Source organism: Sorex araneus, chromosome 5, assembly GCF_027595985.1.
Source record: "Sorex araneus isolate mSorAra2 chromosome 5, mSorAra2.pri, whole genome shotgun sequence".
Lineage (NCBI taxonomy): Eukaryota > Metazoa > Chordata > Mammalia > Eulipotyphla > Soricidae > Sorex > Sorex araneus.
The window spans coordinates 830,469-855,333 of NC_073306.1; the positions used below are offsets into that span (position 1 = coordinate 830,469).

General features: G+C 67.2%; 1 protein-coding gene across 1 annotated transcript; it reads left to right on the forward strand.

Annotated features, from left to right (window-relative positions):
• The first annotated feature begins 12,665 nt into the window (after positions 1-12,665).
• ACTRT2 (actin related protein T2) lies at positions 12,666-13,799 on the forward strand. Its single transcript, XM_004607041.2, has one exon. It carries the CDS (start codon positions 12,666-12,668, stop codon positions 13,797-13,799), a length of 1,134 nt encoding a protein of 377 aa, XP_004607098.1.
• The last annotated feature ends 11,066 nt before the right edge of the window (positions 13,800-24,865 follow it).

Sequence of the window (24,865 nt, forward strand, 5' to 3'; positions counted from 1 at the left end):
ACACACTCCAGCAGACACGCACTGGTATGCCTGCAGATGCACGTGTGTTTACCAACACCAACACACATGCCATTGCACATCTGTATATGCACACACTCAGACATGTGCAGACATGTCCATGTGAGCAAACACCTGAGCATGTGCACACAGGTGGAACACGTGTGTGTACCACCCGCTCTCCCCAGCACACATGTGTGTGCCACCTACTATTCCTGAGCACACGTTTATGAGCTTGGTGCAGGCGAGACCTGAGGGGGGTGGCCCCACTGCCCCCGTCCCACTCTGTGTGGGCGTGTCCCTGGCTGTCCCTGCCTCAGTTTCCCACCTGGAAAGCGAAGCTGTGGTGGGGCTGTGAGCTGTGGCCGGAGCACGCAGGGCGGGAGGCCGTGGGGGGCTGGGCACCCCTGCATACATCCTTCCAGACGGCCGTCCCTGTCCTACTGCAGGCCTGACCCAGGGGCTGCCGCAAGGCTCGGGCGGGGGTGCTGGTGGCACCGGGAAGAGGAGTGGGAAGGACGGGGACGAGGCCTGAAGGCTGCCAGCAAGGACCGGGCATGGCAGCACCGCTGTGAGGCTCGGGGGCTGGGCGGGCAGGGCGGGCGGGAGGTGTCCCTGGAGGAGCACACGTGTTGTGTCCCGGCCTCTGCTGGCTCCGAGGGGGCGAGGGGGTGGGGGACCCGCCTCTGTCCCCGCGAGGGCCTGAGTCCTGGTCACCTGGTCTGGGGTGCCGGGGGAGACCTCTTGTCCCGGCCCACGAGTGTGACCGTGCCTGTGCCCAGCGGCTCTCAGCTGACCTTCCAGCCTGCGGGGGCCCTGGCCGGTCCCTGGCCAGAAGCCTCGCTGGTCCCATCTGAGAAATGGGTGGAGGGCCGGTGTGAGGGTGGCGTCAGTGCCCTGGGCTGGCCGCGCCCCCCCGGCAGAGGGCTGGGCCTCCTGTGCCTGTAGGGGCCGCGCTCATGGGCTCTCATGTGACATCAGCGGGGAATCAAAGATATTTTATTATTTGGAAACACCATATAGGGAAGCGGCCCGGAGCCCTGTCACGGCGCCAGAGCCGGCACCTCCCCTGGGAGTTAATTATTTTCTTAAAATGCAACTTGTACTGTTAGTTTAAAACATTCCGAGTGTGTTCGCACTCTGTAAATCTTCAGTGGCCTCCAGTCCAAATCACTCGCAGATAAGCGCCGCTCTGCGGGGGGACAGGGGTGGAATCAAAGGGCCCGGGCGCCCCCGCCCGCCCTCTCCCCGCACGCCCGCCCGGCTCCCTGTAGGCCGTCACTTTCGGGGGGGCTCCGGGCCCGCAGCGGCCTCAGGCTGCTCGGGTTTTTCTGGTGGGCAAAGACCCCCGGCTTGCCCGAGGGAAGGGGGGCAGCTTGTCTGGGCAGCCAGGGGGGCAGGGGTGCGGGGACCCCTGGGCCTCCCGGCTCACTCCGGCCGCCCCACCCAAGCCCGTCTTCCTCTCGAGACTGTGACGCGTCTGGGCCCGCTGGTGGCGCCGACGCTGGCACTTCTGGGTCTGTGGTAGGACCGGCAGGGCCTGGGCGGGGGGAGACTCAGTCCTGGGAACCCGTCCCCCGCTCACTCAGCTGCACACCTGGCGCCCGCCTCAGCCCCAGCCCCCCAGGCTCCCCACAGGCCCCCAAGAACACCACAGACCCCCATGGGCGCCTCATGGACCCCCACAGGCCCCCACAGACCCCACATCACCCCATGGACCCCCACAGGTCCCCTGGGCCCTCTGGACCCTTCAGAGTCTGCGGTCAGGACCGGGCCCAGGACTGACCAGGCCTTGGGCCCCTGCAGACCCTCTGGCCAGGCCTGGGCAGGAGCTGCCGCAATCAGGAGACCCCCGACCCCCTCCGCCTTTCCCTCTGACCCCACTCAGTGCACGGAAAACCCATAAGGGTGACCCAGTGACATCGTCCGGGGGACGGCCAGGGCTCCCATGACTGCTCAACCTGACGGGCAGCAGGACACGGGACAGGCCAGTGCAAGGGTGCGGGTGTCCCGGTGACAGTGTGTCATGTGCCATGGGTGCACACACGTGTCCACTGGTGATGGAGCATGTGACATGTGTGCATATGTGTATGCACGTCTGAGCAAGTGCTTGTATGCACAAGTGTGAGCAAGTGTGCATGTGTATTTGTTCATGTGTGAGTGCACGTGTGTGTAAGAACACAGGCTCTGCGCCTGTGACGTGTGAGTGCGTGTGAGTGACGGGCTGAGGGTGTGCGCATAAACACGCGTGGTCAGGGTCAGGCAGAAGCCCCTGGGCTGGGGTCTGGCCTGTTGGGGAGGAGCTCTGCCCCCGGCCCTGACCCCCAGCCCTGACCTCCAGCCCTGACCCCCAGGCCCGCACCCCTGGCTGCCTGCGCAGCACATCCACACACTTGGGCCCGGGTCCTGCAGCTTTGGGCTGCGGGGACAGGGCTGTTGGGGCTCCTGCTCCCTGCCAGGGGGAGGGGCTGCGAGCCCCTGCAGGCCCCTCGGCTGGCTGAGCACGGGCAGCGCCCGACTTGGGGCTGTGGTGGGCTGTGGGGCGCTTGTCACGTGTCCTGAGGGCAGGACTGCCCGCACGCGGCTGCCCGGAGGTGCCCGGCTCACTCCTGCTCCCACCAAATAGCATTTTGGTGAGTTAAGTGTGAGAGAACTAAAAACAACCCGATTGAATTTCCCTTAGACACACACGTGGGTTTGGAAGTCAGGGGCAGGGGCCGGGCTCGCCCCCCCCCTCCTCAGTGGGCGCGCCCCCTCTCGCCCCCGCGCCCCCCCACACGCGTAGATGACGAGTCTGCAGTCTCGAGCCTCTGCTGGTCCCTGGGTGCAGCGTGCAGGACTGTGCGTCCCGGCTGGGGGGTCCCGCCCTCGGGGTCTGAGCATGGAACACTTGAGGTCATCGGAAAGGCAAACAGAATTGTTAACAGTTTCCAAAAATAACCCAGCAACTGTGGTGGCAGCGGTGGGCAGGGAAGCTGGGGCAGGGCGGCTGGGACCCCCTCTGTGTCCCGTGCTGGCGGAGCTGTGAGGGGCCTCAGCTGGCCCAGTTCATCTGCAGAGTTCACCACGTGGGTGGGGGACTGGGGAGGTCCCGTGTGACCAGGGAGGTGAGGCAGGGCCACTGTGATGTCTGGACTCCACTCTAGAGCAGCAGCGGCACCACCATCACCACAACCATCACCGTCACCATCACCGTCACCATCACCACCACCATCACCATCACCACAACCATCACTGTCACCATCACCGTCACCATCACCACCATCACCACAACCATCACCGTCACCATCACTGTCACCATCACCACCATCATCACCATCACCACAACCATCACCGTCACCGTCACCATCACCGTCACCATCACCACCATCACCATCACATCACTGCCACCATTGCCACCATCACCATCACCACTACTGTCACCACCGTCTCTACCATCACCTTAACCACCATCACCTTCACCATCACCACCACCATCGTCACCATCACTGTCACCATCACCATCATCACTCTCATTGTCACCATCACCTTTACCATCACCATCATCACCTTTACCACCTTCATCATCATCATCACCATCATCACAATCATCACTGCTGCCGCCACCCACTGCCAGCCATCCCCGTGCAGGGAAAACCCTTGAACCATGCATGAGTCTGGACTTGGCACAGCCCCTGCCTCCCCGATGCTCCCTCCCTGCCACCCTCCAGCACCCGTCCCCGCGTGCCTCTGCTGTATCCAGCCTGCGGTCTGCCCGGGCCCCTCGTGCCCCTGACAACGCCCCCACTGCTGTTTCATGCTCCCCGCAGCTCCCGGTGCCCGGCCCAGGCCCCAGCTCGGAGCGGCTGCTTGCCCTCCCTGGAAACCCCCGGTCCAGGGGGTGGGCTCAGTGGGGGCCTCAGCAGGGCAGGTTCAAGAGTATGGGGGACTCAGAAGCTACAGGAGGGCCCATGTGTACAGATTAGGGCCTGGGGGCCCGTGTATGTGGGTTCATGTGTGTGTGTGTGTGTGTGTGTGTGTGTGTGTGGGCTCGTGTGAGGGTCCATGGATGTGTGGGCTCATATGTGGGGCTCATGTGTGGGTATGTGTGGCTCTGTGTGTGTGGTTCCGTGGGGGAGGGGTTCGTGCGTGTGTGGGCCTGTGTGTGTGGGTCCGTGTGTGTGTGGGCTCGTGTGTGGGTCCATGTGTGTATGTGGGTCTGTGTGTATGGGTTCAGGTGTGTGTGGGTCTGTGTGTGTGTCCGTGTGTGTGTGTGTTTCTGTGTGTATGAGGTTCTGTGTGTGTGGTACTGTGTGTGTGTGTGTGTGTGTCTGTGTGCGTGGCCCTGGGAGTCCTCTGTTGGTGGCTGTGCCCTTGCAGTGGCTGCCCGGGTGTGTGCTTTGCAGTTCCCGTGTTAGTGAAGTTCCCTCCGTCACGGTTCCCCGCGCAGATTCCGCCCCTGCCCGGTCAGGGTGGGTCAGCAGCCTCCGTGAGGGATGAGGGGGGGCTCCAGGCCGCGCTGGCCAGAGCCCATTCCCGGGGGCCAGCCCACGCTGCAGGGTTGGGCGCTGAGGGGGCCGGGGCGCCCAGAGCTGCCTCCAAGGTGGGCTCAGGGACATGGGGTGGCCCAGGGTGGCGGGGCAGGGCCCGAAGGTCTCCGGGGTCAGAGGTCGGATGGGAGGTGGGTGGGGCCCCCAGCTGGGGTAGCCTCGGGCTGGGCCAGCCCCTCTGTGCTGCGCAGACAGCCGCGGCGTGAATATTCATGAGGAGTGACCTGGCTGGGCCAGCGCCTGCCCGTTGGCGGCCGCGCAGAGGCCTGGGGCAGGGCAGCGGGCAGGGCCCAGTGCAGGGCAGCTGTAGACGCCGCTTCCGAGCGTGTCCCCGCCGGGCCCGGTCACTCCTGTGCTGACACAGCGCGGCTCCTGCAAATTGATTTTTCCTCTGCAGCCTTTGTGTGCGCTCGGGCTAACGCAGAGCCGCCCGGCTGCCGGACCCCTGCCGACCCCCGGGGTGCCAGTGCCCGCAGCCCGGCCCCGCCTCCCGGGGGCTGCGCTGCCCGCTGGTGGCAGGAGTCTGGCCAAGGAGCGGGGCCCTGTGGGCACGGCGGCCGGGACCCCGCTCCCCCAGCACCAGGGGCCCTTCCTGCCTGGACAGGATCCTCACCGCACACCGCACACGGGCGGGGGCCTGCCTGTCCCGGGACCCAGCCAGACCGAGACTCAGACGCCCGCAGCCTCGCAGTGGGGGCTGGGGGCTGGGGGCTGCGCCTGCCTCGCCTCCTCCGGAACCAGCCTCTCAGCTGGGGCGGGGAGCACTGGGTCTATCCCCAAGTTCCAGACTGTCCCCCACGGTCCGGGCTCTCACGGACGCCAGGCGGCCCCCCCCCCCCCGTGCTGCCCCCTCCGGCAGCCCGCCCAGACGGCCGGGCACGGGCCTGCTGTGTGTCCGGCGCCCACCCCTGTGTGCATCCGTAGCGGGGCCCCCTGGGGTGAAGGTGCAGCCCCCGGCGGGGGGCTGGTGAGAGACATGGACAGCTGACCGTCCCCCACTGTCCCACACCCCAGCGGCTCCTCGGGTTACACTCGGCTGATGTCATGCTAGAAAGAGGCCCCTGCAGACCCAGGCCAGCCGGGAATGGGGGGTCGCAGCAGCGGGAGGGAGCGGGCAGGCCTGCCCTCCATCTCGCCTGGCGTAGCCGGTCCCTCACCGTCACCCCGGGCTCCACTCCCGCACCTTCCTGTGCCCGCCCGGCCAGGGTGCACGCACACGCACGTGACACACACGTGAGCTCCCGTGTATAGGTCAGTGCGTCTCCTCATCCACCCATGCGGTCAGCCGTGCACCCGTGTAGTCATCTGCCACCCGCTCGTCCGTTTGCCCTTCCCCCGCCCACATCATCCTTCCGCCCGCCCACCCACCATCACCCACCCACCCGCCGTCCCCCACTTGTCTCTGTGTTCTGACCGGACCCTCAGTTTACCAACACGTTTCTTGCTCTAGCAGCAGGACAGAGAGCGTGTGACGGGGCAGGAGGGGCGTGTTGGGTGCACAGGGTCTGCCTGCTGGAGTGTGTCTGAGCATGTGACATGTGTTTGCTTGCCGCAGCAGGGAGCGTGGGACGGGGGCTGCCCGCACGCTCTGCCATCCCAGTCCCCGGGCGCCCGCTGGCCGTTCCCCCCCCCACAGCTCTGCAGCCCCGGGGGGCGAGGGCATCGTGCTCTCTGCCGAGTGGGGGGCTGCGGCCGCCCTCGCTCCACACATGGTCCACGTTAGCTACCCCCACCGATGCGTCCACAGAGTTCCTGGCCCTGGTGGTCGGCCCGCCCCCGCCGCCAGCCCACCTCACTTCTAATTGGGCCGCCAGGCCGTTTACTGGTGTCTGGGTGGCTGCGGGGCTGTGGGAGCAGAACAATGCGCCATTCACGTCCAAACAGAACACCAGTGATCAGCTAAGATCTTTAGCTAAGGAGCACGGTTTAATTGGAACAGATGCTGTGAATTCCAGTGCACAAGGCCAGCTCCTATGTGATGGGGACCAGGTATGTGCCAGGGGTCCCATTTTAATAGCGGCTTCGATGGGTTTTATTGGCACATAGAAAGCCCAGCCCCGTGCGCCCGCGGGCACTCGGTTGCTCTGAGAGAGCCTAGCCTGCGCGGCCAAGCCTCCTCCCCGGCCCCCCAGGAGCACGGCCCGGGGGGCTCCACCGTCGGCCGCCCTCCGAGGGGTCTGGCTGGGGTCGCCCTGCCCCAGGAGCCGGCGCACACTCGGGCACCCAGTCTGCGCCTCCTGCCCCGGGCTCAGCTCTGGCACGTTCACGTGGTGCCTGGGGCCCGCCTCACACCAGCAGGCGCGTGGCAAAGGCCCCTTCCCGGCCGGCGAGCTGCCTCGCTCTGCACGGGGCAGGGGTGTCCCTTAGAGTGGCCTCAGTCTGGCCCCACCCAGAGCTCCAGGCACAAGTGCCACCCTTGCCCGTAGATGTACCGCAGGCTCCCGGTGAGGCTGTCTCGGGGGCACAGGAGGGCGCGAGCAGGTCACCTGACACAGGACACAGCCGGGAGCCTCAGCTGCAGGGAGCCTCGAGGTCACCCCCCAACATACTCCCAGAACCCACCCACTCACGAGCCCCCCACCCACCACTCACCTCTGACCCCACCCGCCCGCCCCCCAACCAACCACTGCCGTCCGTGTACTCGCCCACTGACCCTCCCCCCTCCCTTTGCCATTCACCCATCTGCCCGCCCGCCCGCCCACCCACCCATTCCTCTGTGCACCATCGTCCTTTGTCTGTCTGTCTGTCCGTCTGTCCCCGTGCTGACCCCTCCCCCTCCCCCTCTGTCCCGGGCACTCGCACTCGCACCGACCTTCTGGCCTGTGTCACCTCCCAGCAGGCGCGGCCTTGCGGGCCGTCCTGGGTGCCTGGTGGGCACTGGTGCCATCCAGGCCGGGCAGTGGCCGTGCCTGCCGGACTCTTTCCTGCCCGACTGACTCCCCCAGAGACTGCTCCTTGGCCCGAGCCCTGGCAGCCCTCCAGGTGACCAGTGGGTGGCAAGGAGGGGGCTTAGCGCCCGTGGAGGTGAGAGTCAGGGGCCATTAACCAGGACTGGTTCCTGGCCCGGCCCACCCGGTGCCCCGGCCCCCGGCATGCGGCGTGGCTGTCCGTGACTCTCCCAAGGTCGCTGAGCCGACAAGGGCGGGTGTTCCCCAGACGGGACCACTGCCGTGGGGGGCTGGGTCAGGGCAGGCCAGGCCACAGCCCAGAGCCCGGGGGGCCTGTGGTCCCTGGCGTCCAGATTCAGACTGGCCCCTGCGGGCCCCTGGCAGACACTCCTCCCTAGGGTGCTTGTGCCAGCCCCGTGGGGTGACCCAGGCTCCCATGGGGTCACCATGTCCCCAGCCCGGTGGACGAGCTGCCCCGAGCCCAGGGCTGAGGCTGTGGAGGGCCCCAGGCCATCTTTCCCCGACGGGCCTTGAGGGGCCTTCCTGGCCCCACTGTTTCTGTGGGGAGGGGTCTTCCTGCCCACCCCAGGCCCTGCCCACTGGGGGTCGGCGTCCATGGCTCCCTTTGTCCAGCTGGGTGTCGGCTGGCCTCCGTGTGCTGCCCAGCTCTGCCTGCCCAGCTTCACCTCCAAGACGTGCTGTGCTGAGCCTGGGGGTGCAGGGGTGCCCAGGGCCGCCCATTCCCCGTCCCCCCCCGGCCGTGTCTGGGGGGTGCAGGGGTGCCCAGGGCTGCCCCATCCCCCGCCCCCCGGCCGTGTGCCCAAACAGCATGAGCCCGTCTCGTTCTGCCCAGGACCCACTGTCCAGCCACGGCTGTCGCGGCCGAGGCTCCCTGTGGGCAGGTGCAGTGGTGCCCTCGCCCACTGCCCCGCGTGGGGGGAAGCTCCAGGGGGCGCTGGAGGTCACGTGACGCACTTCCCCTCCCAGCCCCCAGAGGCTGAGCTGGCCCAGCCGCGGCTCCTCTTGGGGTTTCTCTGCTGACCCCGAGTCTGCCCGGTCAGGAGCTGAAGGTCGTTTCCTAAAGACGATGGGAACAAACGAAGGTTCTGTGGCCTCCGACGCCGAGCGGGGACCAGCCGGGGCATTTTGTTGGAGCTTCCGTGGTGTCCTGCAGAGGCCAGGCCGAGGGCGCCCCCATCCGCTTCCCTTCTGTGCCCGCCCGGGAGGCTTGCCCGGACCCCGGCCCTCGGGAGGGGCGTCGGGAGATGGCCAGCTGGGCCCGGGCTGGGAGAGTCCCTGGTGCCCGCGGGGCTGTTCTGAGGTGCATCTCCGCCCCAGACAGCCCCGTTTCTTGGTTCGTCAAACATTTGTGGACTTGACCTGGGTTTCGCCTTTCCCCTGGCAGTGCCCGCTGGGCCTCGGGCCGCCATGCCGAGCTGCCAGACCGTCAGCCCTGGGGCGGGCGGGTCAGGTGCTGGCGCTGCCCCGGGCTCCGCCTTCTCACGCTCGGGCGTTACGCCCCTCCGGGCGTCCCTCTGGGCTTCCGGCCAAGGCTGCCTGTGGCCCCTCAGCGGTGGCCACTGTCCTCCCTGCACCAGAGGCTGGAGGAGTTGGAGCTGCACGACCCCCCACTCCGGGTGGGCCCGCGTGCTCCTGTCACTCACCCAGCTCCTGCCCCAGCTGCGGTGGGGGCTTCCCCGTCCCTCCGTCCATCCAGCCACGCCATCGGTCACCCACCCGCCCGTCCGAGGTACTTCTCCGCCTGCTGAGCCCTTCTGGCCGCCGGGCGCCTCCCAGATCTCTGGGCCGTCCTGTGCCCGTCTGGTTCTGGCGGCTCTGGCGAGGCTCGGCCCCTCCTCCCGAAGGACCGGGTTTCCTCAGCTGGGTCCGCTTTGCTTGTCTTCGGACGAGGCAGTGGTCTCCTTGGGCCCCAGGTCTGGCCCTTCGCTCCAGGTGCGGACAGTGCCGTGCGTGTCTGACGGGGCCCGGGGGTCTCGGGCGCGGCTCGAGCTCGTTTCCCTCCCAGGTGGGCGTCTGGGGCTGTGTGCATCCCCCTCACTCCTGCCCTCTGCCTATCTGAGACACCCTGGCTCTCACGCCCGCGGGCTGCCCACGCTTGTCCTTCTTGCCTCAGTGGAGACCAGAGTAGGCCCAGGGGGCCGGTGTCACCCCCGGGGAGCTGTCGGCTTGAGGCTGACTTGGGGGTGCCGAGTGCCAGTTTCTGCAAAGGGGGCGTCTCTGAGTCAGGGCTCTTTGGCTGAGCAGACCCCCCAGGCCCTGGCTGTGGACCCCCAGCGAGCCCGTTTTCATCCCAGTGATGATCTCAAAACAGTTCCTCGTTGGTGGCTTTGCACGGTCTCCCCCGGCTCTGCTGGGGGCTGTTCTGTCCGGCCAGGCCTTAGTCTAGTCAGTCTTCCTCAGTGCCTCAGTGCCGCCTGCACGCAGCACGTGCAGGAAAAGGCCCCAACAACGAGACCCCGGCCTCGGCCGCCGCCGGCCCCCTCCTGGGGATTTGCGCTGCTGGTGCGTGGCTGCGGGTGAACTTTGCCGGCAGGTCCCCCGAGGCCTGCCAGAGTGGCCAGTGATGTCGCCTTGCTCAGGGCTCGTGCCCGGGGGAGTCCCCTTCGCACCTGTGTGTGGCCGGTCACTCAGCCTTGCTGGTGGTCACTCAGAGCCCGGCCTCGCGCTGCGGGACTGGCCCTGCCGGCTGCCTGGCACGGGCCGTCGGCGCGGCTATGTCTGCCCAGTGCCGGGGAGCCGGGTCTCTGCAAGGCCCTGGTGGCCCCTGGAGATGGGTTGCCTGGGGGCGTGACGATGCTGGCTCCCCGCGCAGAAGGGGACGGCCATGCTGCAGGCGCCGTGCTGCCCGGGGTGGGCAGTTCCTGCAGACTGTACTTGGGGCTGTGCCGGCCCTTTGGGGAGTCGGGGCGCTGCTGGGTTGGGTGCTGTGGGCCGAGTGCTGTGGGCCGGGTGCTGTGGGCTGGGTGCTGTGGGCCGGGTGCTGTGGGCCGGGTGCTGGGTGCTGTGGGCCGGGTGCTGTGGGCTGGATGCTGTGGGCCGGGTGCTGTGGGCTGGGTGCTGTGGGCCGGGTGCTGGGTGCTGCGGGCCGGGTGCTGGGTGCTGTGGGCCGGGTGCTGTGGGCTGGGTGCTGCGGGCCGGGTGCTCTGGGGGTGGGCACTGTCTCCCTTTGAGCAGACCCAAGCTGCCCTGTGCGGGCCATGCTGTCCCCGTGTGCCGGCCGGCCTGGCCCTGGGCAGGCAGGTCTGGCTTCCAGATGTCCGCCAGCGCTAATGAGTCCAGTCTGCTGACCACTAATTGGCCGAGGCTTTGGGCGCCAGTGACAGATGGAAGTGGGGTGACGGGCAGACGGGCGCGGACGGGCCGAGGGCGAGGGTGCCGGCTGCTCCGGGCTGCCCGCTCAGGTCCAGGTGGGGACTCGTCCAGCGGCAGGCCCCGGGGCCTGGGGACGGCCGCGGAGCAGGGCCGAGCTTCTGGGTGAGGCCGTGTTGGAGCCGTGTCGGGCCCCGGCCGCTGCCCATAAACCTGCCGGGGCGATTTACGAGCGCGGTCAGCAGGTGGGGCTCCGGGCCCGTCTGGGGCCGGGCAGGGGCTGTCCTGGCCGCGCCGCTGCTTCCATGGGGGCGGGAGGAGCCTCCCTAGGACCGGCCCGAGGGCAGGGCACGGCGGGGTGGGGCAGGGGGTCTCAGGAACTCTGGCCCAGCAGCCCGGAGCCGCCCTTCCCGCGGCCTGGGACCCCCCGGCGGGGACAGGGCATGGCGCAGCCGTGAGCAGGACCCGCGGCCGGGCCCAGGCCCAGCGCTGGCGAGTGAGCACGTGTGTGGGAGCCCGCACTCACGGGTGGTCAGGCGGCAGGGGGCTCCCGGAACCCTCGGAGGCCCCCGCCCCACCCGTCCCGGTGCTGTGTCCCCTCCCAGGGGTCATGGGACAGTGCAGCTGGGGGCCCCAGACTCAGTGTGGATGCTGTCACAGGTGGGAGGGGCAGAGTCCAGCGCGTGGGGGCCGGCTTCCTGCCCGTCGGCCGCTCCCGCACCACACAGGACACGGCAGAGGGTTTGGTGACCAGAACATTCTGGTGTGACCCGGCATGGCCTGGCCGGCCTTGGGAGACTGTCGAGCCTCCAGACTGTGCTGCCGGGACGTCTGAGGTGGGGCGGGCTGGCGGCGGGCACCTGCAGCCTGGGGCTGCCACCCAGGTTTTACCCCAGCACCCCAAGGGCCCCCCGAGCCTCCCTGGAGTCAGCCCTGAGCACAGAGCCGGGAGTGACATTGAGCACAGAGCCGGGAGTCAGCCTTGAGCACAGAGCCGGGAGTCAGCCTTGAGCACAGAGCTTGGAGTGAGCCCTGAGCACAGATCCAGGAGTGAGCCCTGAGTAAAGAGTTGGGAGTGAGTCCTGAGCACAGAGCCAGGAGTCAGCCCTGAGCACAGAGCCAGGAGTCAGCCCTGAGCACAGAGTTGGGAGTGAGCCCTGAGCACAGAGCCAGGAGTCAGCCCTGAGCACAGCTGGGCACCCACGTGTCCCCACTGTCTGTCTGGCGTCCACGTCCCAGGGGGCCGAGAGGCGTGGGCGGGAGGCAGAGGTGTGGGGGGATGGCGGGGAACCTTCTGTCTCACTCGATTTCTCACCACCCCCCTCATCTCTTCGCAGCTGTGACAGGCTGGAGGTGCCGGCACGTGCGGCCGAGGGAGTGTCCCCTCTGCCCCCTGGACTCCAGCTCAGCGTCCACCCTGGCTCTGCCCTCAGGGTCTCAGGCTCCATCTTCCCCCACCCAGAGGGCTCAGGCCGGGAGGGGTGCTGAGGGGGGGGCCGGGGCCTCTGGAGAGCCATCCCCGAGGGTTTCCTGGTGGAGGGTGCGTGGGTGTCTGCTCAGCAGACGGCCTCCGACCTCCTCCCTCCCTGGGCCCTGCGTGGCGCCTGGCCATCCTGGCAAAGGGAAGGAGATTTGTCTCCCCTAAACAGCAACTCGCGGGCAGCGGCCCCTCTCAGGGTGGACGCTGAGGTGGGGCCTCTGCCTGCAGACTCAGCTCCGGGGCGCCTGAGCACGCAGGGGAGGGGGGGGGCTCCCAGCCCATTGTTGCCTCTGCTGATTGTTACCCGGGCGGGCCGGGGGCTGGGCGGGGGCCTGGCGGGGGCTCCGGGCACTGAGCCCTGGCCGCCCGGGCTGGAATCTCCGGGCCCCAGCCTTCCGAGAGCCTGCCGGGTCACAGAGTGGCGGCCCGGCGCGGGGCAGCATGGCTGAGGCCCACGCCCTGGACCTGCCGGCCGTGATCCTCGACAACGGCTCCGGGCTCTGCAAGGCCGGGCTGTCGGGCGAGATCGGGCCGCGCCACGTGGTGAGCTCCGTCGTGGGCGCCCCCCGCTTCAAGATGCCCGTGGCCGGCGCCAACCAGAAGGCGTCCTTCGTGGGCGACGAGGCGCTGCAGAAGGCCGAGGCCCTGCAGCTGTGCTGGCCCATCGAGCGCGGCCTGGTCACGCACTGGGACGAGGCCGAGAAACTCTGGCGCCACCTGTTCGAGTGGGAGCTGGGCGTGAAGGCCACCGAGCGGGCCGTGCTCATGACCGAGACCTCGCTGAACCCCCGGGAGACTCGGGAGAAGACGGCCGAGGTGATGTTTGAGGGCTTCTGCGTGCCCGCCTTCTACCTGTCCGACCAGGCCGTGCTGGCGCTGTACGCATCCGCCTGCGTCACTGGGCTGGTGGTGGACAGCGGGGACGGGGTGACCAGCGCCGTGCCCATCTTCGAGGGCTACTCCCTGCCCCACGCCGTCACCAAGCTCCACGTGGCCGGCAGGGACATCACGGAGCGGCTGGGCCGGCTGCTGCTGGCCGGCGGGCGGTCCTTCCCGTGCCCGCTGGACAAGGCGCTGCTGGACGACCTGAAGGAGAAGCTGTGCTACGTGGCGCTGCAGCCTGAGCGGGAGCTGGCGCGGCGGCCTGAGGAGGTGGCGCGCGAGTACAAGCTGCCCGACGGGCGGCTGGTGAGCGTGGGCGACCAGCTCTTCCAGGCGCCCGAGGGGCTGTTCGCGCCCGAGCAGCTGGGCCTGCAGAGCCCGGGGCTGCCCCGCATGGTGTCCGGCAGCATCGCCAAGTGCGACGCCGACATCCAGAAGACGCTGTTCGGGGAGATCGTGCTGTCGGGCGGCTCCACGCTGTTCCAGGGCCTGGACGACCGGCTCCTGCGGGAGCTGGAGCAGCTGGCGTCCAAGGGCACCCCCATCAAGATCACGGCGCCCCCCGACCGCTGGTTCTCCACCTGGATCGGCGCGTCCATCGTCACCTCCCTGAGCAGCTTCAGGCAGATGTGGGTCACGGCCGCCGACTTCCGGGAGTTCGGCAGCGCCGTGGTGCAGAGGCGGTGCTTCTAGCCCCAATAAAGGCCGGGGGCTGGGAACGCTCGTCCTCTGTGTGCCGCCTGGCGGGCGCCGGGCTGGGCGGGCAGCTGGACCCCCTGCAGAGGGGCAGGGAAGGGGGGGCCCCCGGCCCCCGGAAGCCCGTCCCGGTGAGCTCCCAGCCTGCGAACAGGTGCATCTGCGTGGTCCTGACTGGGCCCGCTTGCTCCTGCCCTCCCGGTGCCCCGGGCATCGGCTGGAGACTGGGCTCCCCGTCCCTGAGAGACCCTGTCGCCCTGTGCCCATGTGCCCTGTGTGCCCGTGTGCCCTCCATGTGCCCCATGAGTCCATGTGCCTGTGTGCCATGTGCTGTGTGTCCGTGTGCCCGTGTGCTATGTACCCATGTGCCATGTGCCCATGTGCTGTGTACCCATGTGCCATGTGCCTGTATGCCATGTGCCCGTGTGCCCATGTACCCGTGTGCTTATGTGCCATGTGCCCGTGTGCCCGTGTGCTATGTACCCGTGTGCCATGTGCCTGTATGCCATGTGCCTGTGTGCCCATGTGCCCGTGTGCTTATGTGCCATGTGCCCGTGTGCCCGTGTGCTATGTACCCATGTGCCATGTGCCTGTATGCCATGTGCCCGTGTGCCCATGTGCCCATGTGCCCGTGTGCTTATGTGCCATGTGCCCGTGTGCTCATGTGCCCCTGTACCATGTGCCTGTGTGCCATATGCTTGTGTTCTGTGTGCCTGTGTGCTCATGTGCTGTGTGCCATGTGCTTGTGTGCCCATGTGCCATGTGCCGTGTGCCCATGTGCTGTGTGCCTGTGTGCCCGTGTGCCGTGTGCCTGTGTTCTGTGTGCCTGTATGCCCATGTGCTGTGTGCCATGTGCTTGTGTGCCCGTGTGCCCATATGCCATGTGCCATGTGCCCATGTGCTGTGTGCCTGTGTGCCCGTGTGCTGTGTGCCATGTGCCGTGTGCTGCCCCATCCCCGACACTCCTCAGGTGCTTTCCCACGGTGGGATCTGGTGTTCCTGGTCCCGGGTTGGACACGGCAGTTTCTGCCCTGCCTGCCCACACCCCCTACACCCTTTCCCTCCAGGCAGGTGAGCACCCAGCCGGCACCCCTGTGCCCTGGTCACGCCTCGGGCCCACAGGTCTCCCGGGCCCTCCACGTGCGGGTGCAGCTGGGCCGCCTCGGTTCCCCTGGACTCCAGCCCGGGGGCTCTCAGGAGGGGCGTGGGGCCCCAGGAGCTGCGGGCGTCACTGTCGGCCTGAGGCTCTGGCTGGGCCCCACGGGCAGGACCCACCCCAGCACTGAGAGCCGGGCACGGGGCGGGCAGAGACCCCGAGCCTGTCCACACCCGGCGCTCTGGGGGCAGTAGAGGGACTCGGCCCTGGGGACCCCCTGCCCTCTCCCAGCGTGCCCCTCCCACGGGTGCCCAGCGATGCAAGGACCCCCACGCAGCCCTGGCAGGGCCTTTGGCGGTTCCCAGCCCACACTCACCTGCACCCACACCTGCACCTACACTCACTGCACTCACACTCCCCCCCGTGCTCGGCCCCAGCGGGACGGCCTGAGCCCCAGTGGGCCGCCCCCCCCCCCCAGACCTGCCCACATAGACTGGCTCCAGGCCTACTGCGCACCCCTCCCTCTGCACCCGACAAGGTCAACGTCACTGTCACTGTCATCCTGTTCATCAATTTGCTCGAGCGGGCACCAGTAACGTCTCCACTGTGAGACTTGTTACTGTGTTTGGCATATGGAACACGCCACGGGGAGCTTGCCAGGCTCTGCCGGGTGGGCGAGATACTTCGGTAGCTTGCCGGGCTCTCCGAGAGGGGCAGAGAAATGGAACCCGGATCAGCTGTGTGCAAGGAAGTTGCCCTACCCGCTGTGCTATCGACAAGGTATACCCCAAAATTCCCGTACCTGCGCCCATGTACACCTGCACCCACCCCTGCACCCCCACACACCTGCACCCCCACACACCTGCACCCCCACTCACCTGCACCCCCACTCACCTGCACCCACACTCACCTGCACCCACCCCTGCACCCCCACACACCTGCACCCACACTCACCTGTACCCACACCTGCACCCACTCACCTGCACCCACACTCCCTGCACCCCCACGCACCTGCACCCACACCCGCACCCACACACCCCTGCACCCACCCCTGCACCCACCCCTGCACCCACACTCACCTGTACCCACACTCACCTGTACCCACTCCTGCACCCACACTCCTGCACCCACACTCCCTGCACCCCCACGCACCTGCACCCCCAAGCACCTGCACCCACACTCACCTGCACCCACACCTGCACCCACACTCCCTGCACTCCCACAGACCTGCACCCACACACCCCTGCACCCACACACCCCTGCACCCACACACCCCTGCACTCACACTCACCTGCACCCACACACCCCTGCACCCGCACTCACCTGTACTCCCGCACACACCTGCACCCACACACACCTGCACCCACACACCCCTGCACCCACACTCACCTGCACCCCCACACCTGCACCCCACATACCTGCACCCACACTCGCCTGCACCCACACTCGCCTGCGCCCACACACACCTGCGCCCACACACCTGCACCCACACTCACCTGCACCCACACACACCTGCACCCACACACACCTGCACCCACACACCTGCACCCACAGACACCTGCTGTCACCCTGGCCCAGGTCGCATCAGCTGCTGCAGTACCAGTGGCCTCCACTCCAGTTGGAGACCTGGGTACCTCTAGGTGGGGGCGGGTCAGGCGTCCTCTCTGCTCTGCCTGCGGCTCTAGGCTGCCTCAGCTCGGGAGGGATCAGGCGGGGCCAGCGTCCCCCTGTGGCCTGCCTGGGAGCTGGGGGCAGCGCGGTCACGTCAGGGCCAGGCCTGGGGGCTCCCCATCACCTGCTCGGGCCTCGCTTCCTCCACCCGCACCCGGGGCCTGCTCGGCCTTGGTGCAGTGCAGCCTGGTGGTCTGGGCAGCTGCCTCGTGAGGAGTGTGTCGGCGGGGGCAGCTCTGTGACCAGTGCTCAGGCCGGGCAAGCTGGGGCCCCCTGGGAGCCCAGACCAGCGCGAGGAGAATGTTGCCCAGCGTTTCCTCTGCTCAAACACCCCCAGGGGTTCAGGCCCCACCTGGTCTGGGCTCCTCCGGCTGGGCCGGGCGCCCGGGAGCAGGGGTCGAGACACTGAGGGTCCCCCACCAGGAGTCTGGACCAGGGTGAAGTGGGGAGGTGCAATCAGAGGGCGGAGGCCGGGGGAGGTGCCGTCAGGGCGGAGTGGCCACAGGCTCCTGTGGGCCGAGCTGCCAGCGGCCCCCCGCCGGGCGTGAGGTGACAGGAGGCAGGGGGGCCAGGCTGGAGCCTTGACCCCACCCACACTGGGCAGTGGCGCCCAGGCCTTCCTGGTGGGGGTGCTGCCGCCCTGCAGACACCCGGACTGAGCAGATGTGAGAGGCCTCGCCCAACAGCCCGCAGCTCAGAGAGGAGCAGGGCCAGGTGGTCCGGCTGTGGGGGGCCTAGGGAGACAGGTGCAGGGCGTGCCTAGGGGTCCCTTATCTCCTGGGGAGCGAGACCTCCACAACTCATCCGGGAAATCAATCAGGAGAACCTGGCAGAAGGGACTGGGGCTCTCTGTGGCCCCAAATCCCCTGCTGGGTGGGGGTGCGGAGGGGGGAGGGAGGGACAGGGAGAGGAAGAGGAAGAGAAAGGAGGGCGAGGAGAGAGTAAGGGAGGGAGAGGGAGAGAGGGGGAGGGAGGGAGAGAAAGGGAGAGTGTGAGAGGGAGAGGGACAGGGGGAGGGGGAGAGGGGAAGGGAGAGAGGGAGGGGGAGGGGGAGAGGGAGGGGAGAGGGAGAGAGGCAGAGAGGCAGGGAGGGAGAGAGGGAAAGGGGGAGAGGAAGAGGGAGAGAAGGGGGAAGACGGGGAGCGGGAGGGAGGGAGGGAGGGAGGGAGGGAGGGAGGGAGGGAGGGAAGGAGGGAGGGAGGCCTGTGCCCTCCTGCCTGGCCCCCAGGCATGGGGGTGGGGTGGGCTCCCGCCAGGGCTGCTGGCAGAGTCACCGGGCAGGGTGTCCCTGTGCCGGGAGCTCTAGCCGGCCCACTGCCCTGCAGCTGGGGTCTCCTGCAGACCCCGCCCGGGAATCTGTGGGTGACTCGCACACACGGGACGTATCCACGCCTGCACACGCAGGCACACTGCACACACATGCGTGTGTGATGCTTCCTGTTTCTCAGGGTGCCGCCCACGTGCCCGTGGGAGCTGCACGCGGTACACTGGCCCCAAGGCGGGACTGGCTGCAGGTCGGGGGGCCGGGCGCATCCCAGGCACAGAGGCGGGCTGGGCCTGGCCCCTCCCCGTGGGGGCGAGGCTCACAGTGCCACAGTCTCTGCCACCAGCCCTGCCCACGGCTCTGCTTCTGCAGCCCCCCTGGGGGACCCGGACAGGGTGGCGGCTCCGGGGCCTCAGCACAAGGCCAGGTGGGGGAGCACTGGGCCAGGAGCAAACACAGGTACAGAGACACAGGAGCACACACGGCAACATGGCACTGTATGGTCTGAGCACACATGCAGACACATACATGGAAACATGTGCACACAGAAATGCATTAGCACTCATGCAGACACACATTGGTACACATGCACACATGTAGACACATACATTGGCACATGTGTACACAGAGATACAAACATTGACATGTTGAACCATGTACTCTACATCTCGTGTACACACATGAGCAGGCACATGTGTGCCCAGGAACTGCCTGCACACATGTGAACAGATGAGCCCACATGAATGGGTCCCACACACATGTGTACAGGTGAGCCCACATGAATGAGTCCCACACACGTGTGCACATAGATGAGTTTGCAAGAATGGGTCCCACACACGTGTGTGCTTAGGTGAGCTAGATGAATGGGTCCCACACACATGTGTGCACACAGATGAGCTCCCATGAACGGGTCCCACACATGCATGTGCACACAAGTGAGATCATATGAACAGGTCCCCCACGTGTGTGCACACAGGTGAGCGCCCATGAACGGGTCCCACAGGGCCTCGGGTCCAAGCTGGGCTGAGACCCAGTTGGGGCCTGTGGGGATGGAGACGGGGCCTCACAAGGGAGGTGGGGGACCCTTGAAGCGCCTGAGCAGGCGCAGGGGTGCCCGGACCTTCAGGGATGTGCCCTGAGAGGCCCTGGGGCAGACAGGCGGTCAGCGAACCCGATTCTGCTGTCTCAGTGTCCGCCGACTGCTCTGATCACAGTGCTCCGGCAGCTGCCCTTGGCTGGGCGGGGGGGGGGGGGGGCCGGTCCCCGACGGGGTCAGCGGTGCCCCATGAGGCGGCTCCAACTCAGGCCTTGGTGTGGGGGGGACACAGGACGCACCGAGGAGGGGGCAGCGTCGGGGGCAGCAGTGGCACGCTGGGCTCCCACATCCCATCAGGGTCACCTGCGGGAGGCCGGGGCCACCTCTATCGGGCCACCTTGGGGTCCCAGCGGGGTCTAGCTGGGGGGTCTTCCTGAAGAAGGGAGGGTCTGAAGTGGGAGAGTGTGGGGGTGAGTGGAGGGGAGTGTGAGGTGAGTATGGAGGTGTGGGGGAAGCGGAAGTAAGTGCAGGGGAGTGTGCGGAGTGGGGGGAGTGAGGAGGAGGGAGTAGGGCGGGGAGGGGGAGTGAGGAGGAGACTGAGGAGGGGAGTGGGAGGGGAGTAAGGAGTGGGGAGTGAGGCAGGGAGGGGGTGAGGAGAGGAGTGAGGAGGGGAGTGAGGAGGAGAGTGAGGAGGGGAGTGGGAGGGGAGTGAGGAGGGGAGTGAGGAGAGGAGGGGGGCAGGGAGGAGGAGTGAGCAGGGGAGTGAGGAAGGGAGTGGGGCGGGGAGTGCGGTGGGGAGGGGGAGTGAGCAGGGGAGTGGGACGGGGAGGGGAGTGAGGAGGAGAGTGAGGAGGGGAGGGGGGTGGGGAGGGGAGTGAGCAGGGAAGTGAGGAGGGGAGTGGGGCGGGGAGGAGGAGTGAGGCGGGGAGTGAGGAGGAGAGTGAGGAGGGGAGTGAGGAGGAGAGTGAGGAGGGGAGTGGGGCGGGGAGGGGAGTGAGGAGGAGAGTGAGGAGGGGAGGAGGGCGGGGAGGGGAGTGAGGAGGGGAGTGAGGAGGGGAGTGAGGAGGGGAGTGGGAGGGGAGTGAGGAGGGGAGTGAGGAGGGGGAGTGAGGAGGGGAATGGGGCGGGAAGTGGGGCAGGGAGTGGGGAGGAGAGTGAGGAGGGGAGTGGGGCGGGGAGGAGGAGTGAGGCGGGGAGTGAGGAGGAGAGTGAGGAGGGGAGTGAGGAGGAGAGTGAGGAGGGGAGTGGGGCGGGGAGGGGAAGTGAGGAGGAGAGTGAGGAGGGGAGTGGGGCGGGGAGGAGGAGTGAGGCGGGGAGTGAGGAGGAGAGTGAGGAGGGGAGTGAGGAGGAGAGTGAGGAGGGGAGTGGGGCGGGGAGGGGAGTGAGGAGAGGAGGAGAGTGAGGAGGGGAGGAGGGCGGGGAGGGGAGTGAGGAGGGGAGTGAGGAGGGGAGTGAGGAGGGGAGTGGGAGGGGAGTGAGGAGGGGAGTGAGGAGGGGGAGTGAGGAGGGGAATGGGGCGGGGAGTGGGGCAGGGAGTGGGGCGGGGAGGGGAAGTGAGGAGGGGAAGTGAGGAGGAGAGTGAGGAGGGGAGTGGGGCGGGGAGGGGGGCGGGGAGTGAGAAGGGGGAGTGAGGAGGGGAGTGGGGCAGGGAGTGGGGCGGGGAGCGGGGCGGGGAGGGGAGCGAGCAGGGGAGCGAGCAGGGGAGTGAGGAGGGGAGGGGGCGGGGAGGGGAGCGAGCAGGGGAGTGGAGGGCGTGTGTGCTCTGGCCGCAGGCCTGTCCCCTGGCTGTGCCCGGGAACTCCCTGGCACGCTGACGCACGTTTGCGGAGCGACTGGTGCCAGGACGGGGTCCTGCTCACTTCTCTTTCCCTGGTGGGGGGTGAGCCCTGGGTCCCCTCGCGGGTGGTCACGCCCGGCACGGCGCTGCCTCTACACCCCACCCGCCTTCCCGGAGCAGAACCGCTAGGGGTCACGGGCACTGTGCCAAGGCTGCGGGCCCTGTCCTGCAGGCAGGTGACCGGCTGCCGCCCGCCCCTGTGCTGGGGGAAACGGCTAGCGTCCGCCCGAGGGGCCTGCGGCTCGGGGGCTGTTTGCACAGAGCAGCCGACTCAGTTTCCCTGCCGTGTCTCAGCCACCCCGTCTTGTGGGTGGCCGCGGTCCTTTACTGGGGCCATTTCGAGAAATCAGTGGGGGGAGGCGCTCTGGGACCCTCGGCCTCCTGTCCCACGTGAGCCCCATTCCACGGCGTCTCTGGGCCTCGCCTGCTGGCCCCCGGCCCTGGAGAGACAGGCTATAGCCGCTTCCCGGCTGGTGGCCCTGGGGCTCTGGCCCCTGGAACCCACTGACTCCGGCACGGCTGCTCCAGGGCGCTGTCGTGGCTCAGGGCACTGGCCTGCGGGTGGCCGTTGGGTTGGTGTGGGGGTTGGCGTGTTGGGTCCATGTGTGGGTGTGTGGATTGGCATGTTGATTTCATGTGTGGGTTGATGTGTTGGGTTCCTTGTGGGTTGGTGTGTGGGTTGGTATGTTGGGTCCATGTGTGGGTTCATGTGTGTATCCACGTGTAAGTTCATGTGTGTCAGTGTGGGTCAGTGGGGTCAGTGGGGTCAGTGGGGTCAGTGTGGAACAGTGTGGGTCAGTGGGGTCAGTGTGGGTCAGTGTGGGTCAGTGGGGTCAGTGTGGGTCAGTGGGGTCAGTGGGGTCAGTGTGGGACAGTGTGGGTCAGTGTGGGTCAGTGGGGTCAGTGTGGGTCAGTGTGGGTCAGTGTGGGTCAGTGTGGGTCAGTGGGGTCAGTGTGGGACAGTGTGGATCAGTGGGGTCAGTGTGGGTCAGTGGGGTCAGTGTGGGACAGTGTGGGACAGTGTGGGTCAGTGGGGTCAGTGTGGGTCAGTGGGGTCAGTGTGGGTCAGTGTGGGACAGTGTGGGTCAGTGGAGTCAGTGAGGTCAGTGGGGGTCAGTGAGGTCAGTGAGGTCAGTGTGGGACAGTGTGGGTCAGTGGGGGTCAGTGGGGGTCAGTGGGGTCAGTGTGGGACAGTGGGGTCAGTGTGGGCTAGTGGAGTCAGTGAGGTCAGTGTGGGTCAGTGGGGTCAGTGTGGGACAGTGTGGGTCAGTGTGGGTCAGTGGGGTCAGTGTGGGTCAGTGTGGGACAGTGTGGGTCCGTGTGGGTCAGTGGGGTCAGTGTGGGCCAGTGGAGTCAGTGAGGTCAGTGGGGGTCAGTGGGGGTCAGTGAGGTCAGTGAGGTCAGTGTGGGACAGTGTGGGTCAGTGGGGGTCAGTGTGGGACAGTGGGGTCAGTGAGGTCAGTGGGGGTCAGTGGGGGTTAGTGGGGGTCAGTGAGGTCAGTGGGGTCAGTGAGGTCAGTGGGGGTCAGTGTGGGACAGTGTGGGTCAGTGTGGGTCAGTGGGGTCAGTGTGGGTCAGTGAGTGTCAGTGGGATCAGTGTGGGTCAGTGTGGGTCAGTGTGGGTCAGTGGGGTCAGTGTGGGTCAGTGGGGTCAGTGGGGTCAGTGGGATCAGTGTGGGACAGTGTGGGTCAGTGGGGTCAGTGAGGTCAGTGGGGGTCAGTGTGGGACAGTGTGGGTCAGTGTGGGTCAGTGGGGTCAGTGTGGGTCAGTGGGGTCAGTGTGGGTCAGTGTGGGTCAGTGGGGTCAGTGGGATCAGTGTGGGACAGTGTGGGTCAGTGGGGGTCAGTGTGGGACGGTGTGGGTCAGTGGGGTCAGTGTGGGTCAGTGGGGTCAGTGTGGGACAGTGTGGGTCAGTGGGGTCAGTGTGGGTCAGTGGGGTCAGTGGGATCAGTGTGGGTCAGTGTGGGTCAGTGTGTGGGCTTTGTCCACCTTGTCCCCATCTGTACACTGCTTCCCCCTTCCACCCTGATGAGAGGGGCGTCGGGGTCTGAGCCCTGGTGGACAAGTCCACCGTCTCGCGAGCACGGGGACTCTGGCAGCACCGTTGCTGGGCAGGGACCTGCCGCCGGCGTGGGGAGTGTGCGGCTGCCCCCACTCCTGGCCGACCAGGACCCAGACCCCAAGTGCCCGGGAGACCAGCATCGCGGCAGGGAGTGACACGCACGGGTGCCCTGAGCACGAGCACTGAGCGAGGAGCCTCCGAGTGCGGGAACGCATCCCTGCTGCCCAGAAGGACGTGGCGTCTGAAGACAATTGCTGGGAACAGCCCGACTGGATGCGGAAGACGAGGGGACGGGCAGAGTGGACGCAGTGCTTAACGGCCCTGGGGCACGGCGGCGGGGTTGCTGGCCAGAGCCACGAGGGCATCTGAGGGTCCACCCGAGCCTCAGCCAGGCAAGACGTGGGGGCAAGTGGGGCCTAGAGGGGCCTTCCGAGAAGACGCCATCTGAAGTGGGGACAAGGGACCTTCCTGGGCAGTGTCACAGGGAGGTGAGGGGCGTCAGCTGGAGGGGACACGGCAGGTGGCTCCTTGAAGGGCCTGAGACCGGTGGCCGGCCCGCCTCAACCCCGGGCACCTCTCGGTCCCGAGTGCCTGGGGTCCCAGAACCCTCCTGGCAGTGAGGTCGAGAGGGTAGCCCCGGGCCGACGGGCACAGCTGGGAGCCTGAGGCCACGGGCAACTCCAGGCGGTCACTCAGATAGCCACGACCTTCCCGGTGCCGCCCAGCACGCAGAAGCACGGGAGCAGGTGCTTGCAAGCCGGGGAGGGTGGGCCGGGTTGGGGGCACAGTTGAGGGCGTGTGGCAGGAGCCCGCCGCCCCGTGGGGCCGCGCGGGTTCCCGGGAACACATGTGTGACCCGAGGCCTCGAACCTGGCATGAGGAAACTGCATGGCAGGAGAGGAAAGAGGACAAGCCAGGCGGGCAAAGGGCCGGGGCGAGGAGCCACGGGAGACAGAGACGGGCGGGCGGGGAGCCGAGTGGCCCTCGGGCTCCTTGGCCCCCAGCGGGCCGAGCTGGAGAGCCCCGAACTCGCCGTGCGGAAACCCCAGACGGGCTGGGGGAAGCCCCACGCGGGTCTGCGCGGCCCGAGGGTCAGGACTTAACTCACAGAAGAAGCGAGAAAACGCTGTGAGCAGATTAAAATGAAAATACAATATTTTGAAATCGGTGGGAGGCAGTTAAGCAGCGTTTAGAGGGAGGCGTGCGGCCATAAACTCCCGGGTGAGGAACGGAGGAAACGCCGAACTAAGAAGTGCCGCGCTCCGCCGAAGGGCCGTAAGATGCAGAGAAATGACGCCCGAGCAGGCAGGAGGAAATCGTAAACACCAGAGCAAAGAGCTGGGGAGGGAAAGTGGAAACAGGGAAGAACCAACGGAGCCAAAGGCTGCTCTTGCCAAAGGCTGCTGGTGAGCCCTGGCCGGGGACCGGGCAGACGGCACGGGTCAGTGCCTCCAGAGGGCCAGCGTGCGGGTCCATTCACACCAAGCACGAGCAGCTACAGCCAGGTTAGAACTGGACATCTTAAAACGCTTCGAAACAGAATAAAGATACGCCGCGCAATCAGCTCGCGAAGTCTGTCAGACTGCTGAAGGGCGCGAACGTTCAGAAGGAAACCTCTCAGCTCTGCGGGACGGGCAGCCCCGAACTCAGGGCTGAGGGAATGAGGGCTCCAGAGGCTTCCGGAGGCATTTCCAGGGACCCACCGTCACCCCCACACCATCCTCCTGGCGAGTCTGGGCCCGCTTGCCACAGGAGCTGTGGCCACAGCTGGTGCATGAGCTCATGTGAGGGCTCCATGAGCAGCACAGCTAAAGGAGCACGCCAGTGTGGCCCTGAGCACCCGGGTGTGTGAGAGAGAGGGAGGGGGCGGGGGGAGGGAGGAGGGAGAGAGAGGGAGAGAGGGAGGGATAGGGAGGAAGTGAGAGGGAAAGAGAAAGGGAGGGAGAGGGAAGGAGAGAGGGAGAGGGAGGGGAGAGAGAGGGAGAGGGAGACAGAGGGGGAGAGAGAGATAGGGAGGAAGTGAGAGGGAAAATAAGAGAGAGAGGGAGAGAGAGAGGGAGGGAGAGAGGGAGGGAGGGGGAGGAGGGAGGGGGAGA

What these genes read in the sequence shown, in the direction of transcription:
- ACTRT2 (XM_004607041.2), top strand. Translation starts at nt 12,666, where the DNA reads ATGGCTGAGGCCCACGCCCTGGACCTGCCGGCCGTGATCCTCGACAAC.